The sequence below is a fragment of the Rattus norvegicus genome, chromosome 1 (genome assembly GCF_036323735.1).
Source record: "Rattus norvegicus strain BN/NHsdMcwi chromosome 1, GRCr8, whole genome shotgun sequence".
Lineage (NCBI taxonomy): Eukaryota > Metazoa > Chordata > Mammalia > Rodentia > Muridae > Rattus > Rattus norvegicus.
Genome location: NC_086019.1, coordinates 177,361,391 through 177,379,682, shown reverse-complemented (window position 1 = coordinate 177,379,682; position 18,292 = coordinate 177,361,391). Strand labels below are relative to the sequence as shown.

Sequence of the window (18,292 nt, the reverse complement as noted above, 5' to 3'; positions counted from 1 at the left end):
AAGGATCCAGGATTAGAACTCCAGAGTTCTGCTGGTTAATTAGGAGACTCCTGGGAAGTGACCTGACCATCCTGTTTCCCCATTTTAAAAAGGGAGGGGTGAGTGACATGGCCTTACAGAAGTAAGTATAAAGATGAACTAAATTCACATTGACTCCAATGGCCAGCATCTGTAGATGGGGCGGGGATGGTCAAGGACTACGGCATGTTGAGGGGGATGGTATGTGGGTGGTGATGATAACACTGTGGATGGAGAAGAGGACACTGATGACTGTGATGTTAAGGGCCATCGCAATGAGGACCACGGTATTCAGCAGACTGATCAGTCAAGTGAGTTGGTCCTCAGGGGAAATTATGGAAGGAAAACTCCAGTCAGCACCAACCAAGGTCTGCTAGGAGTGGTCTTCACAGTAAAAAGTTATAGGGAGAGTTGGTGCAATCCTCACAGTTTGCTGAACAGTCTTGTGGTCCGCCATACTCACGTGTGTGGGGGCGGGGCTTCTTGCTCCTTCCACCCCTGCATAGTATAACACCTTCTTGTGCTCTTTGGATACCTCTAACTCAATCTTAATTAAATATATATTTATGAAGTTATTTGTTATACATATGCCTTCCTTAACAATCCAGAAGCTTCAGAAAAACAAAACAAAACACAAAAAACCACAGACCGACTCTGTCTTAATTGTTTTTTAAAGATTTTATTTATTTTAAGTATATGAGTACAGTGTCACTGTCTTCAGAAGCACCATAAGGGGCTGGGGATTTAGCTCAGTGGTAGAGCGCTTACCTAGGAAGCGCAAGGCCATGGGTTCGGTCCCCAGCTCCGAAAAAAAAAAAAAAAAAAAAAAAAAAAAAAAAGAACCAGAAGCACCAGAAGAGGGCATCGAATCCCATTACAGATGGTTGTGAGCCACCATGTGGTTGCTGGGACTTGAACTTAGAACCTCTCTCTGGAAGAGCAGTCAGTGTTCTTAACCACTGAGCCATCTCTCCAGACCTTTGTCTTCATCCTTAATACATAGTAAATACCTCTTGAATGCATGAGAGAGGAAAGGCTCATTTATCTTCTGTGCACACAAGGATCATTTCTGCTCCAGCCCAGTGTTCTTATGGCTGACAGTGTATGGCCCTCCCGTCTCCCCCATCCATTTGCTTTGCTGTTGTTGATGTTGCTCTGCAGTGCTGGGCATCAAACCCAAGCTGGGTAAGAGATGGTTAATCGATATAACCCCAGCCCTACCCTGTGTTTACTAAGTGCCTGATCTGTTCCGTCCCACTCCCACATTTTTAAAGAAAAAAAGCCATTGCTTCTGCCTCTTAGGAGCACATAATCTAATAGCTGGGAGGAAAATGTATCTCTTGATCATGTACAAGAGGTATTATGGGGGTACAGAAAATGGGATCTGGGAGCTCAGAGAAGGGGAATGTCAGAGTCTACCTCGAGTTGAGTGAAGGAGGCTTTAAAGAGGAGGGGCATCTGAGCCTCACTGTCGGTGAGGAACAGGGCTTTGTCCAGCGGAGAGAAGGAACACCATCTGTGTACTAAGTAAGGAAGACACATGGGCGAGCTTTGCCTCTAGAAACTGCTGGGCTGGCCCAGATCTATGATGAGGTTACCCAAAACATCAAGATGGATGGCTGGTATGGGACCCAGTCAGGGAGACAGAAACTGAACATTCTACTGTTCTCAGAAATCTGCTGACCTCTTGCCTCAGCAGAACGGTGTGACCACAGCCTCCTGCTACACCAGTAACCAGAATCTCCCACCACCCTGTAAAATGTCTCCGTTTGCCTTTTGAAGGTTCTTTTTCTGCTAATGCTCTTCCACTACACTCCCACCCAACTAAAGGCACCCTATGAAGCCCCAAACTCCTTTCTGGCAGGGCTGTATTCTCTTTTCCTAGGGTCAGCCTGGCAGTTCACTCCCTGAATAAAGCTTTGCCTGTGGGTCTCAGTGTGGCTCTGGTGATCCTGTTCTCCTGGTAAGCCACAGAAAACCCAGGATCAATTCTATATTGTCCATGTTGCATGCTGGAAGGTAGAGTGTCTTCAGAGGCTAGATGAGGAGGACGAGTAGGGTATAAATGGTTGAGGACCTTCTAGGCCTGGCTAGGAAATATGAATAGTCCCTGGAGATGTTGAGAAGCACTGGGGACTGTCCCATTTATACTTCAGGAAGGCTGGCGGCTGTGTGATCGCTGGGTTATACACTTAGGCTGAACAGCGGCTCTCACCCTATGGGTTGTGATCATAAGAAAACTTATTCCCGATACTCTTAAGAACCCCCAACCATAAATTTATAACTGTAATTCTGCTACCTAGTGGTGTCCCCATTCCTAAGACCTTCAGAAATACGTGTTTTCTGGTGTTCAAGGCCCACAGGTGGGAACTACTATGCTAAAAGCTTACCTGGGTGGTAAGAGTTTCTCTGGCTTGCCCTGTTTGTGTAAAAACTCTTTCACACTGAAGCCTCACAAAAGGTATGTGCCTGTTACCCTTTCAGGCCCTGTGGAATTCCATCACCCTCCTACCTTGTCTCTGGAGATTCAGAACTAGACCTGCAGATCCCCAGTCCACTGGCTCCAAATAGAATCTGGTCCCAGTATCACCAGATAACCAGCCCTGGCCATCTACAACATGTATGTTACTGAGGTGCCTAAGACATAATGTTATAGCCTCAACCACAATGGACCTCTTTCCTCAATTTATACCATGGACTCATAGATCACCAAGGCATTAAGTAGGCCACAGGAGCAAGGTGGTCCCCATCTACTTGACTTGGAGGGTTCCAGGAAGTAGAAATCACATGCTGCATTCAGAAATTTGGAACCATTCTCTACCCAGATAATTAGAGCAGAGCTACCAGGGAAGGGCTGGTAGACAGGAAATCAGGGCTGGTGACCCGGCATGAGCAAGTGTGGCCATGGAATTAGGTTGTACCATTTCGTTACATTCCCGTCAGCAGTCAATATTCTCAGTATTTTCAGGTGGAAATGACCCCACCCCCTATTCCAAATGAGATTGTACACCCTGGGAATTGTAAAGGCCACCTCTACACAGTGGAAGCAACAAAAAGGCCTTCTTCCAAATTCCCCTCTTCTTATTTTTTACAACTTTGGGCAAGGCACTTGTCTTTGTCTCGCTTTCCTTATGTGTAAACCAGCGGGAATGTTGTGTACCTGTCTTGTCATTAGGCTAGCTAATGAATTCATAATCGTGAGCCCATAAAAGTGTATGCTAAATCAATAAAATACATTTAAAAATAAGTCAGTGTCCTCCATGAAATTGGGATCGTGGTTATCAGCTAGTGGATTGTTGCAAGGCTTAGAGGAGATAATGAGTATGACTCACATGCAGCGTCACCACGACGGCTCCTTCTCCCTCCTATGTGTCACCTCCTCACAGTATACATATGGAAGTCCTGAGCTGAACAACATGGTCACAAAATGAGAAAGGATGGCGCTAAACTTTGGACCTTGAATGTCCCCAAAGGCCCATGTGTTGGGCTATGGAGGGAATGATGAAATTTTAGGAGGTTGGGCTCAATGGGAAGAAATTTATTCATTAGGACTATACTCTTATAGGCAATATGGAAACTCTGAGTGCTCATTCTCCCCCTCCCCAACACACACTGTCTCTGCTTCTCTTTGTCTTTGTCTGTCTCTGTTTGTCTGTATGTCTCCCCCAATTCCCCATTACTATGAAACAAATAAGACTCCTCAGCTGACACATTCTCACACCACGATGTAAGGTACTGTGTTGCCACAAGCTCAGACAGGCAGAGCCATCTGACCACGGACTGATGCTAGTCAACATCTCTTCTAGAAAGTTGATTGTGTCACACACATTGCCACTGCAATAAAAGGACTAACACAACTAAGAAGCTATTTCTAGGAAACCAGCAATGTTTCAAACTATTCAGAGGAAGGTAGGAAGCTGAAGGAGACCCCTATGGGTCCTCCTAACCTGACCCTGTAGCCAATCCCCTGTCTCCCTCCTTAAACACCATCATGAAGCAACTGAGCTCAGATCCAGTCTGCCTCCGTGCCCTCGTCTCCTGGGTATGTGACTCGAGCAGAGCTGATCAGGATCCCTCTCCCTGAGATGCTTCATCTTGGAGTTAAAGGGTAGGGGCCTTTCTTTTAGTCACAGAACTAGCTAAGAGACTCTTCACTAAGGGCTGTTGGCAGATATTCACTCTGCCATTTGGAGAAAATGTATTTATAATAAATAAAAGGAAGGCAATGCCCGGAAGCACAACTAATAGATAAAGAATGAAAACAACAAAGCAAAATATGTGGAAGGGAGGGGCGGAAAGGAGAAGAAAATATGGAGCAGGGGGTGGATGGGTGATGAGTCTGAGCTCCCAGCTCCATTAGTGCCTGAAGCCAGGCCCAGCTCTGGGCTTCCCAAATATGGGAGTCATGGTGCTCTGTTCCTTGCCCCAGTTAATTGATTCTGCCCTGTTGGTTGCAATGAAAACCTCCTGACTGATCTTGAAGCAAAGCAATCAGCAGCTCTGAATGGACTGTGGGAATCCTGTGACAAAATACCTGAGGGAAACCAATTAAAGGACAGGTTTCTTTTGGCTTCATGGCTTCTAAGGATTCTGTCCATCTGCATGTGTTAGCTCCATTGTTGTTAGGCCTGTGGCAAGGGAAAAGCATCAGGGGAGAAAGCCATGCAAAAAGGAGATGGTTACCTCCTGATAGTCAGAAAGCAGGTGGTAGGGGTCAGGGGAAGGGAGAGGAAGAGGTGTCACAGATAAGACAGATTCTCTGAAGTGACCCTGGCCAGCTTGAATGTGACAAGCATGGCTTGCTCTTCCCCCCTTCCCTCCACCTTGCTAAATGTTTGATTACATCCCTGAAGCTAGCCACCAAGATCTGATCCCTTATTCGGCCACTTCCTCCCCCTGAGGCTGACAACCGTGGTCCAGCTCTCAAAGTATTGAAGCCCAGAAATCAACAGCCCCCTTCGGCTTACCTAATTAACACACCGATTAAAATTAAACAGCCTATCCTAGCACAGGGTTTCCCCTTGTACCTTTATAAGGTGCCATTTTCCTACATGCCAAGTCTGTCTCCCCTCTACCCAGAAGCAGTCCTCTGTCTAAGCCCCCTCCAGGACAAATACCACTTCCCCTTTTCTCTTCCCCCCTTTCTCCCCTGTCCTTTGTTCCCTTCCTTCTTTCTTTCCATCTGCTCTCTTTGCCCCATATCCCTGCCCTCTGTCCCTCTGTCTTGGGGATCTGAGCCCACACTTTTTCTTTCACTCCTCCGAAACTTCCAGTGACCTACTTTAACTACCAAACTGTGAGAGTCAATTTTGACAGAACCTAAAATCCCCTGGGTAGAGAGTCACTGTCAGGGACTGTCTAGATCAGGGTGGCCAGTGAGCGTGTCTGTGGGGACTGTCTTTAAACAATGTGTGTGAAGACTCAGTTACAAAGTACGCAACATGGTTCCCTGATTTGGGCCCAGGGAGTGAGTAAGACTAGAGAGAACCAGCCGGACATGAACATGCGTACATGCATTCACTTTCTGTTCTTGGATGTGATGGGACAAGTTTCCATTTTAATGTCCCACAATGATGGACTACAACCTAGACTCGTAAGCCAAATAAAGCTTGTCTCCCCTAGGGTTTGGGGGGGAGCAGTGGTGGTGGGGTCAGGGTACTTTATTATAGCAACAGAAATGCAATGAGAACACATGGTTACTTATGATGTCAATAAATCATGAATCCTTCAGTGAATCCATCACTAATTAGGTCAGAGTCTTCATGGTTCAATCACTTCCTCAAAGACCATGAGTTGTCAATCAAGCCTTAAGTGCATGAAAATCAAGGGGCATTATAAAGTTGCACCATAACAAGACTTAGGACACTGTATTCATAAGTAGAGTTGGGTGAGTGACTGGGAGATGGCAATCAGTTGATAACTGTCATTGGGGTGGCAACAGGATGTTTACTTCAAAATGCTGAACCAGATGTCAGGGTGGCTGTGATGTGAGCTCTGTCCTAAGCACTAGTCTGCTCAAGATTCCAAAGAACAGTTTAAATAAAGGCCTGTTTATCAACAGTTTAGATTAGGCCTGTTTATCAAAACTGTGGCTAATCTAAAATAACATTATGTAGGTAAACTTCCCTATGACAAAATCAAGGCTTCATGAAGGATTGAACAGAAATTTTGCTGGAAGTTCAATAGGAGAGCACATCAAATATGTTCAGGGTGGGGCTGGGGTGGATTGAGGGGAGTCACACAAGCCTATAATCTCAGTACAGAGGCTGGGGGATGAGGCAAACAGTCCCTGAGTTGGAGGCTGGCCTGGGTTTATAGAGTAAGACTTTGACTCAACCCCCTCTCCAAGCCGACCAGTTACAACATAGATTCATCTATCAGTCCACTTTCTCTTACCGTAACACAGCAGCAGAGGCACCTAGCAGAGAAAAAAGTTATTTTAGGCTACAGTTCTGGGGATGCAGTGCAGGATGTCACAGCACCGTGGTTTGGGGGTCTGTTATGGGGGTGCTACATTATGGCAAGGTCATGTGGTGGGAAAAACTTGCTGAGAGCATGAGCTAAGATGTAGGGAGAAGGGGAGAGACCGGAGGTATGACATCATCATCCTATGACCACATCTCCTCAGAGGTTATAACACCTTCCTACAGAAGCATCCCGGAGACCAAACCCCCAACAGACCTTTTGGGGATATGATCCATACACACAAAAACCACAGCAACCTTCCCAGAAAACAGCAAGCATCTGAGTTGGCTGCAGGTTGAGCGTGATTCCAGAGCACGACAGGGCTGCCAAGAAAGCAAACACAAGCCCTGGCAAACTCATACATACACAGTGTCCAGGACAGGAAGAAAACCATTCTGTCCCTATCAGAGCACATCTGGAGTACAAAGTACAGGAAGAAGAAATGTCTCCCAGAGGGACGGCTGAAGAAATAGGACATGGCACTTTAGTCAGAAGAGAAGCCAGGGTAGCGAGCTATTTACCCATATGCACTGCAAAGAGCTGACATATGGCCAAGGAAACACCTTATCTTGTGTGATTTCAAAGATCAGGAACTGGGGAATGCATGGTCATCCAATGGGACGCAGCTGAGAAGAACTATGAGGTCAGCATAGCCCTAACTTCTGCAGTCTGAGTGTGGCTGCCCAAGGGGCTCATGCTTGTCCTCTGCACCCCTTCCAATTGCAAAGGCCGAGAATTGCGCCAGGCCTGGGGGAATTCCAGAGGTAGAGTAGTCAGCTCCATGCTACTATAACATACTTCCAGAAGCAACTAACGTATAAAGGAAACCGGGCGTTCCTCAGGAACAGAATAGGACCGTAGTGTGGGGTGCTGAGACTGGAGAAGAGATAGGTGGTGTTGGGGAAGCATAGGAAAGGGGCACTTCCCTTAAAAGAAAATACAGTCTGGGAAGTCAATCTTTTGTTGGATTTGCCAATCCTTGCAGATGGCTCCAGCAACATTCACCTTAACGATCTATGTCTGGGCTTGAGTGTCTGCTCTGTGGGCTGGTGGCCCTTCCTTCCCCCTGCTGACGCCTTGCTCCTCACTTCTGCATCCACTGCCTCTCTCAGCAGTCACCCTCTCCTTGCACACAGTTCACCCGCCTGTCACCCACCCACCTCCTGTCTGTACCCGGGCAATAGCTGTCCTTTCTCTCTGCTGCCACCATCTGGACGGCCTTGACTTCTTCCAGTGCCATCCTCCGGTGCTCACCTTTCTGGCCGAGGGAGACGTGATTTCTCTAGTCTAATCGATCTAAGAGGGGAGGGTAGAGATCTTATACCTTGGGACCTTTGGGTTTAGATGGCGCCCCTCCCCCCAACAAATGATTTAATGCCTGCTGGCCATACACAATTCTGGGTACTGGAGATAAAATAAGAAAGACAAAGGCTTTGCTCTCATAAAGCGTGCATTCTAGATGGAGGAGGCAGATGATTATTTCAGCGAGAGCTTAAGGGCGCGAAGAAAATAAATCAGGGGGAAAAAACCCAATGGGAAACATAAAGTGGTGGTCAGAGAAGCCTCTTTATAGATGAGACTTAATACACAAGACTTAGAGAGGGGGAATCAGTCATATGGAAGTCTGCGAACAAAACTGCGTCCCTTGGCGCTTCCCATTGGCTTTCAGAGAGTAACGAGGAAGCCCTATGAGGCGAAGAGGAGAACAGGGTGGGGGCGGTGCAGAGCTCTCGGTAGTACCTGGCCATTATTTTCAAGGGGATCCTGATTCTAACTCCACCCACTTCCTCCTCCCTTCCCCCCAACTCCACCGGACGGACGACTGGTTCCTGAAAGTCTCCTCTGATCTCTCCCGCGCAACCTTAAAAAACAAACCAAAAACAAACGAACAAACAAAAACCAGATTTGTAAACCCCTAACCTGCAGTGCCGCGGTCCTCAGGCCTCAACCGAGGGGTGAGGCAAAGGAAATTCCTCCACACTTTCGTGGTAGTTTGGGAATCTCAGGTACAGGAGTTTGCTTGCAAAAGGCTTCTGGGGTGGGCACTTCACTCCTTGCCTTGTCCTGTCTGAGCCTCAGAAGACCTTTGCGAAGACTGGATATTTTATGCCAACAAAAATTTGCTAGCATTTTAGGGAGTTTTTGTGAGAGCTTAGCTGTAGGTGTTCTGAAGTAGATGAATTAGAGAAAGATGAATTAGAGATGAAGTGGACACACACACACACACACACACACACACACACACACACACACACACACACGGGACTCTAGGTAGATTGGCACCACTCCACTCACTGCATGCTCCTGAGCTTGCCACGTGGCCTCAGTTTCCCTACACAATCACATGGTAAGGACATATTTGCCTTCCAGTCTTGAAGGAGGAGAAACCAAGTTTTTTCCCACTACCCTACCCAACTGAAGAAGCTGGAGGGAGAACAGCTCTGGACTTAACAAGAAATGCCAGCTTCCTCCTCTTCCCCGCTCATGGAAATATCTGAAGGGGCACATAAATCAGACCAGATTGGAGCTGCTCTCTGTGTTGTATGTAACGCACACTTTCAGGGGATATTGAAGGGATAATTTTGACTTATGTGATTTAGACTTTCCATCTGCCTCTCGAATCTCAGCCTTGGGTAGGATAGGTAGTCACTGCATTGAGATTATTTTGTTCATTTTTATTCTGAATGTCTACCCCAGTGGCTTTTTCTTTCCTCATCCCACAGGTAGCTACTGTTTCCTTGGTCTTTTTACTCCTTCCTTCCCTGTTTTCTGATTCCTCCTTTGTTGAGGGAAAAGTAAGATAGAATAGGGTACCTGTGCACACTTACGTAAGGACGACATTTTCATATGCACTGACTCACACAAACCACACACATATACTTACAAACACATATCCTGTACCAGTTTCTCTGTCTCCGGATTCAGCAGGAACATCAGCTCAGAGTTCCACAGAGCCCATCTAGAAGACCCTTCCCTGAATTTTCACTCAGGGAAGGAGTATGACTGTTATTAAAAATATGGGACAGGACTGAGAGGTGGCTTAGCTATTAAGAGCACTGGCTGCTCTTTCAGAGGACCTGGGTTTGGTTTCGAGCAACCCACATGTTAGCTCACAATTGTCTGTAACTACAGGTCCAGAGGATCTACCCGCCCTCTTCTGACCACTGCAGGCACTGCATGCACATGGCACACAAACAGGCAGGCAAAATACTCAAACACAAAGGTTTTTTTTTTTTGTTGTTGTTGTTTTTTAAAGCAATTTAAAAAAGAAAACAGCACTTTCTACTTCAGTGGCTTTCAGCCTTCTTGATGGACGCTCTGACTGTTTAATATAGCTCCTCATGTTATGGTGACCCCCCCCCAATCATAAAATTACCTTTGTTGCTACTTCATAACTGAAGTTTTGCTACTGTTACGAATTGAAATGTAAATATCTATGTTTTCCAATGGTCTTAGGTGACCCCTGTGAAAGGGTCATTTGACCCCAAAGGGGTTGCAACCCACAGGTTGATAAACACTGCTCTAATTGTTCCCCCAAATCGTTTTCTCCTTATATATATATTTTAAATAAGACCCTCTCAACACTATGTGCTACATGGAGCTTGGGTGGGCGCTTACAGCCTGGCTACAGTGATCCTTGGAGAGCGACGTCCAATAAAACAACCCGAAGCCAGGTAAACTCAGTCATGTTGGCTAGCATCCAATAGAAAGGCACATGTGTAAAATGGGTGAAATTAATGTTGGCAACATATGTTCTTTAACCTGAGTTACATAATGTCCATTTCAATACGGGCTCCATTTGAAAATTGTTAGTAAGAGCCATGCTCTTTTTTCCACAGGAATTCTTCAATAACATTCCCACATCTTACTTCAGACTACCATACTTAAGGTAGCTAGTGGTCCTGCTGTAGTTGGGCAGCAGAGACCTAGGAGAGGGCAGAGCAATGAGGCAGAAGGAAGGAGCCTGGGTTCCTGGCTGAACCTGAAGCCAAGAGGTCTGTCACATCTGGCTTTCCATTTATCTCTGTTGAAACAATTCACTGGGGGGGTCTCTTAGCTTGGCTTATGCCTATTCTGTAAAGAATTTAATGGGGACTGTGGCAATAAATCTTCCTGGGCACCTACATGTCATTCTAGCCTATAGTTCTGGTTAAAAGAGTCAGCTGTGATGGGCTTACCTGGCCTTGAGAAAGCACTTGGGTTGTAAACTTTGAAAAGCTTAAATTAGATATGCCTTGTTGTATGTTTTGATGTTTCCCGAATGCCTGAAATGCAGAGCCCTAAGCAACCTTTATAATCCGTAAGCATGGGACTTAAGATGCAGCTTCTGAATTTTGTTTTCCCTTCTGAGAATTTTTTTAAAGATTTCTCTTATATGTTTTTTATTTTATTTTTTATTTCATGTGCATTGGTGTTTTGCCTGCATGTGTGAGTAAGCCAGATCCCCTGGATGAGGAGTTACAGACCAGCTGCCATGTGGGTGCTGGGAATTGAACCCTGGTACTCTAGAAGAACAGCCAGTGCCCTTAACCACTGAGCCATCTCCAGCCCCTCCCTTCTGAGTTTTTCAGACAGGATCTCACTGTGTATGTCAAAGTTGTCTTCAAACCCATGATCCTCCTGCCACAGCTTTCTGATGCCCGGGATGTTAGCATGTGCATGGTATCTGTTGGTTTTTATCATCAGTCTGAATGGAAGGTTTATTAAGAGGGGACAAGAATTTAAAATTTAAAACCACACAATAAAAGGAAGGAATAGCACAAGTACAGGAGAGAGATGGGAGCATTTTTAGAAATGCAAACCACAAGAAAAGAAATAGTTTATTTAAGAAGGTCTTTCCCATCTTCTGCCTCTCCGCTCCTGTGTGTGTTATGCTCAAATATAAGCATTCGCAAGCCTAGTTATAAAACTCTGCATGCAGATGAAACAATTTATCAAGTTGTTTTGTTAACCACCCCCCTCTGCCCCGCCAGTTTGTTCCTGTCTTCTCCTGAAGGGAATCCCTTAAAGACTGACAAGGTCCCTCATGTTCTAAATTGAACCTGTGCTTATGGGGAACAGCAATACTGCAGTCTATTAAAAAAGGAAAGTAGAAGGAGGAAATGCAGGAAAACTCTGTTGCTTTATTACTCTGTGTCCCGTGGTGTGATTACCTTAATTTGTTGATTCAGTTCCCCTTCAAGGAAGTTTCACTGCTCAGAAGACTGAGGCTAGCCCGGGAAACTGCTTCTACCCCCCAGTCAGTTTAAAAGTTGGCATAGAAGACTGGGGAAGAGCATTAACCAAAGGGGCACAGACACAAGAAAGGGTCCTGACTTGTAGCGCTTTGATTGTGAGGAAACTCTGATGCTCCGTCTCATCTATAAGACAGGAAGGGAATAAACGGCCTCTCAGGTCTGGGAAGAATAAGGGAGCTGAGTGGGAAGAATCTAGCACAATGTCTTCTCTGCTGTTATGATAAGCATTTATTTTTTAACTTCCAAATGAATCCTCTCATAACATGTAAATATGTGTATTTCTATGTGTACACACACAAACATACCTACTGTATCCGCTATGTGCTGACCTCTTTTGACTCTTATTTCCTCATGATGCTTTGGGGGGGTGTCCTCCCCCCAAATGCTCTCACTTTACAGACAGGGAAACTGTGGTTCAGAGACATGTCGTGGATTGCCTGCGGTCACACAGTGACTGTGAAGACAAGCAGAAATCCAAAACTAACTCATGCGTCCTGAAATCCCATGGTTTTTCTAGCGGGCCAAGGTGCCTGCTCACACTGGCCGTGTGTGTCCCAAACTGGGACAAAGAAGAAAAGAGCAATGCTTCTTTGGGGGTCTCCAAACCTCTGGGTGTAGAATAAATCCCCCAATTATGCCTGCAGTTGGGCTAGCTTTTGAAATCTCTTGAACATTCTTTTCCCATCAAGTTCCTTGAAATTCCCCTTTAAAGAGCATCTAGAAAAAGACACTCTCGTCAGCCTGACTTTATTTTCCCAATAAACAGACCTTGCTCAGACAAAAGAGTCTCTTTGATTTTCAATCAATCCGTGAACATTTCAGCTGATTTCCTGCTATTTGGCTTGAAATTGTGATCTGGGAAAGGCTGGCTCTGTAAACTGTCGCCCTAGAAGAGAAGCCCCTGGAGTATCCTCAACTTGTTATTTTTAATCACTGTAATCGCCTTTCAAAGGAGGCTCTGGTCAGAAACAGAGCGGGCCTTTCAGAGATTTCTAAAGCACAATTACAGCAGTGGGGTGGGGGGCGGCTAAAGGAAGAGGGAGGGAGGGTAGGGAGCAGGGGTGGGAGAGAAAAGGAAGTCAGAACAGCACTAGCAAGTTGGAGAAGGCTGAATGACTGCCCCAAACGCACCCACCAGGCTGTGAGGAAGAAGCCCCATGACTCAGTTTGTTAAAATAGGGACCTTTTTATTCAAGTCTAGAATAGCCAAAAGCGATGGGGTGGGGGGCAATGGGGCACAGATGCTATTGGGCAACAGACTGAAATAAAGGGCAAAGATTGGAGGGAGGAAAAGGAGTCATTGATTCCAAGACAGTGATGGGTGATGGATGCTGAATTGGGGGCAGGGGAATTAAAAAGCACACAGAACCCCAGGGCATGGGAGCATCTATAAACCATCAAGGCACCTAGGAGAACACATTAAACTTATTTTAATGTGATATTGTAAGGAACTATAAGCTGATGGGAAATGTCAGAAACTAAGCTAGTGCCTTCTCTTTGTAACGCTGAACCTGATGTGTCAATTACAAAACACCTATAAACAGGAGAGTTTAGCATGCCTTTCTCAAAGTCTTTATTTCAAGATATCCTGGCCAGTGGAGGGAGAAAAGATGCTATCCCCACCTACAGCCCGAGCAAGTATCACCATACCCCAAAACTTAAGGGTGTAGGTTAAAGAGTCCAGGGCCCTCCCCAGGTCTGGTCTCAGGTCATCCCTGCTAGGCCTTGGCTTTACCTAAAAGTCCTGGAACTTCTCTGGACGTGTGACTGTGGAATGTGCCTCCCTCCCAGCACTGAAGTGTGTGCTCAGCCAAACAGGACTGGTATGAGGGAATTCCAGGATGCTCCTGCTTGGCCAAGATACACACACACACACACACATACACACACACACACACACACACACACACACACACACACACACACACAGAGAGAGAGAGAGAGAGAGAGAGAGAGAGAGAGAGAGAGAGAATAAGGTTTAAATTAAGAATAGTCATAGACAAGGCCCCTAGTATGGAGAAATGGAGAAATCACCATTCACTCATTCATTAAATAAATTCATGAAGAACTAGAAAAGGGGAGCCATTTGTTCTCTGGTAGTTGGACAGGAGGAATGTTGACAAACTTTTCAACCAGAGGAGAGAACACACAGAATGTAAGGAGACAAGACAAAATTCCTCCATTTTTTAGGTCAATAAAGAAAAGTCACCCTATGCAAACTAATGAGTATTTGAGGGCCTGCTGTCTCTCTTACACACTCACCTTTGTATGAGTACACAACTTTTTTCCCCAGGCTGGGAAATAGGTTCAGGGAAATCAAATGGCTTGCACAAAGTCACACAGCTGCTAAACCGGTCATCCCTTTCCCTCTGCTTTCCCGGTTAACTCAGGACTGTGTGCAGGGGGCCCAAATGATTTCTTGCCTTTTGTTCTGATCTCCCCCGGTTAGGAGAGTACCAGCTTGTCCTGCGCATGCCAGGTCTAACACGCCTTCCACTGCTTCCTGCGCATCCCCCGGATAAGAGCTTTTTTTTTTTTAACCTGGTATTGTTCTTCCTGGAAAAATAAGGAGCTGTGGATTCACCAAAGAACAAAGCAGATCTTGGCCAAGGACTGAGAGGTTCGGTGCCCGGAGCCTGAGTGGGTAGTTTGGAGTGGAGAATTACAGCTCCATCAACCGTCCAGGGAAGCAGAAGCAGCTTTCTGGGAAGTGCAGTCCCTGGTTCTGGTATGGCTGACACTGCCCCAAACTTTTCTCCCAGTGCTCCCAACCATTTCCTCTCCCAACTCTCACTCTCTGGAGGAACCAGGAAGGCAGCACAGCTGGAAGCCCAGTTGTCCTGCCAAGTTCTGCAATGATCCACTCTTCCCCATCAGACAGCAAGAGGACTTATGGCTCTGGCGGAGACCCTAGGTAAAATAAAGTAAGTTTCTCCAGTGCCCTGCCTCCCCAGGAGAGCCAGCTAATGATTCCTTTTAAAGGGGGGGGGGGATATCTGGGAGTCTGCGGACTTACTGAGCAGGAAGGCAGTGGAGTGTGAGGGAGGAGTAAGGTGATTGGAGTCTTCAGGTGGGTGTGGGCCTAGCTGGTGGTCATGCCAGAAGTCGCCCACCTGCCTGTACAGCCTTTCGCTGTGCTCTGAGCCCTGCTCTCCACTGAGCTGCATCCCCAGAGCATATAGGCCGCCAGAACCACGGCAAGGAGTCTTGGGAGCCCTGAGCCTCTTTTCTGTTGCCACATTCCACCTGCCATTGAGAATACTGGATTTATTTATTTATTTATTTATTTATTTATTTATTTATTTATTTATTTATTTTTGAGGACCCTATTGTCATTGGAACCTGTCCTGAAATCCAACGGTCTCTCAATCTCCTGGGACAATCTTTCTGGGGTCTTTCCGTGGACCCTTCAGGTTCCTCCTCCCTGCACCCTGAGACTGGTTAGGGACCCATCCAGGAAATGAGAGTCCTGCTTGATCTAGAAGTTAATCTCTCTCCTTCAAGGATGGAAGCCACTGGGAGAGCTGCCCTTCCTGGGACCCACCTGAGAGTACCCTCTTCCCCAGAGAGCGATAAGGAGAAATGCCGGTGTACTTCACTCTAGCCAACAGCTGGAGAGAAGTCGGGTTCCCTCCCAGCCAGGCTGGTGTGATATGTGGCTCTGCTGTAACCCCGCCCGCCCCCCCCCCACCCTCTCCGCCACCCCCCAACCCCCCCCCCCAGCTCAGGAACCCTACATTGGAGACCCGGCTGTCTCTCCAGCCTGCAGCCTCCCGGACGGCCCCCTCCTCCCCTGACGCTGTCTTGGTGGGCACAGAGCTGGCAGCTAAGGGGCTTAGGGCAGCCAGGTCATGGCCCCGGGCTGAGATGTGCAGACACCGTACACCCGGGGACTGCGCTCCGGGCTCCAGCCTTGCTCAGGTCAGTGCCCTAGGGGCTTCTAGATCTCCGGTCCCCATCGCCATTCCACTTACCTCGGTAGCTGCTTCCTGGCTTATAGAAGTCAGGGTCGCCTTCCACGCGGAGGCTGAACTCTGTGTATCCCTCACGCCGTGTGCCCTGGGCGCGCAAGATGCGGCTGCAGTAGCCCTCCGACTTGGCCACTTTGTCCAGGGTCTCATCCGAGAAAGCGAGCGCTGCGGCCAGGGGCAGCGCCAGGGCCAGCAGCGCCGGACCCCGGCTAAGCCTCAGGGGCGCGGGAGATAGCCTCATTCTCGAGGACCTCCCAACTTTATGCTGATGTTGCAGACCCCTGTCAGGACACTTTTACTCCAAGTGACGGGAGCTGCAGAGGCGAAAGCTGGAGGAGCCCGGGTGGCACTGGCGGTGGGGAGCCCGAGCCCGCCTCGCTTTGGCTGCGGAGCTGCGCTGCTCTGAGCGGAGCCGAGCAGCGGAGCTGAGGGGCGGGCGGTGGCGAAGGAGCGCGAAGAGGGAGGGCTGATTTGCGCCCGGATCCCCCAGCGCAGTGCTGTTTTGTTTCTGAGCTGGCGATTAGCGGGCGCTCTGGTGTTTGTTTTGTGAAGCTGGATTCCCAGGGTCTGGTGGGAGAGAGCTGGGATACGCAGACACGTGCTGGCTCAATCTACCCTGCCACCAACGAGGCTGCTTCCTCAGCAGCCAGCTACACCCTGGGTCCTGTGGACCACAGTGCTCTGAGGAGGGAAAGCCTGCCAACTAACTTTTGTTGCAAACCTACTCAGTGCCAGGCTGCGCTGCTGCAAGGCTTCCCCGCGGCGGCGTCAGTCTATCTCGTGTACTAGCGCCACACACCGTAATCATTGTAATCATTTATTTATAGACAAGCAGATCGCCGCAGGCCACCTTCACTGTCCTGGCCCGCTGCCTCCCTTGCTCTTCCCAGGCCACTAGATAGCATGCCATGCTAGAGGGCCAACAAGGAGTCCAGGGACTTATTCCCTGGGAGCACCGACACAGTGCCTTGGCCATACTTTTGGAAATCTATTTAAGAAAAAAAATGTTAGAAGCGGGAAAAGTTACTATTGAAGAAAATGTTTTGCTACCTATTCGTTTATTCAGCAGTGCATACATCTAAGCAATCATAAACTGTGATGTTTTAAGAAGAAAGGTGCTTACAAAAAACGAGGAGCCTGGCCAATTTGAAAGGTTCGAAGAAGGGCCTGTGTTTTCTTGGCTTAGTTCAGGCTCTTAGCTTTCAGGCACAGATTTTTGGGAGAGGTCAAAAGCAGGAATCTCTCCCTGTGTTTCCCCTGCCTCAACTTTGTCACTTACCCATTGTGAGATTAGGTAAGACAACCTTACCAAGCTTGTTCCCTGCCCAGGAAGCATGGGGCAGAAGCGTGTGGGAGCTATTAAACCAGAGTTGTGTGTGCTGAAATTCGACGAAATCGCTCACGTAGAAAGAGTATTTTGCCTCAGGAGACACCCTACTTGAAGATACCTGAATCCCATCGCTGCACACAAGCATCCCCCCACCCCCACCCCCAATGCTCTGAAAGGCTCCTTTATTCTCCTGTCCTTCACCAGGGCCTTGAATACTTCTCAAGTGCCTGCATCTAACAAGCAGTTTCGTCCACTTCCCAGACTGGCCCTTTCTTTTATACTTGGATTGCAAACAGCCCAATAGAGCTATCAACACTGGAAATGCCCTTCCTCACTCCATCTGCCAGCCACTGATCCCTTACTCCTGTGGTGTGACTTCTACTACTACTGTCAACTGGATGCTATCTTGCAGAAGCCACTGGAAAATAAGCCTTGAGGACGCTGTTGTATTCTCCTCAGCCTCAGGAGAAAGCTTGAGAACTGGACCTCAGACCCTGATCCAACTGACCAGCTCTCCCTTGTGTGCATATTCAGATCTGGACTGTATCCTCAGTAAGCCAGCTGACTCAGAGCTCTAGACTGACTCCGTGTTTGGGTTCCTAGTCCCGCAGCAAATTTTGTTGGGTGCACCTAAAACTAGGCTCTATGTCTAGTACTAGAAGACAGGACAAAAATTCATCCATTCATTCAACAATTCACCCACCCATCATCCATTGAATACATCATCCATCCATCCATCATCCATCATCCATCCATCCATCCATCCATCCATCCATCCATCCATCATCCATCCATCCATCTCTAGTGATGTAAAGGCTCTCCAAAGGTTCAGCACTGTGGATCTTATAGTCCCATGGTAAAAGCAAATATTAATTGTATACTATGGCGAATTGAGCTGTGGTGGTGATGCATGCTATACCGTTCAGGAGAACATACATGACATTATCTCAGAGGGTAGGAAATTACAGAGATGAATAAAATGCAGCTTTTCTCTTCCTGGAGCGAACTGATCAAATATATACTCTTGACAATCTTTGGGTTTTTATCAACATATCTGAATTTAGATTGGAGGGTGGAGGGCATAGAACAGGCAGGGATATGCTATTTAATTTCTTATTGGCTGTTGATAAGAAAACCTTGGGAGGTGGTAAACTTATCCAATCTCCTGTCCCCATTCCTCATGGCCATTTTCAAGCTTACAAAAAGTAATGTCTATATAACGTTCTATGCTAGTGAAGAAGAGAGTCAGGCTCCAAAATCAACATTGCCAG

General features: G+C 47.3%; 1 protein-coding gene across 1 annotated transcript in view; it reads right to left on the bottom strand.

Moving 5' to 3' along the window:
• Positions 1 to 16,157, bottom strand: part of Spon1 (spondin 1) — a 299,164-nt gene extending 283,007 nt beyond the window's left edge. Inside the window, exon 1 of the mRNA NM_172067.2 lies at positions 15,695 to 16,157. Within this exon, the coding sequence (NP_742064.2) occupies positions 15,695 to 15,932 (238 nt within the window). The 5' untranslated portion in view covers positions 15,933 to 16,157. The remainder of the gene's footprint in view (positions 1 to 15,694) is intronic.
• Between the last annotated feature and the right edge of the window lie 2,135 nt (positions 16,158 to 18,292).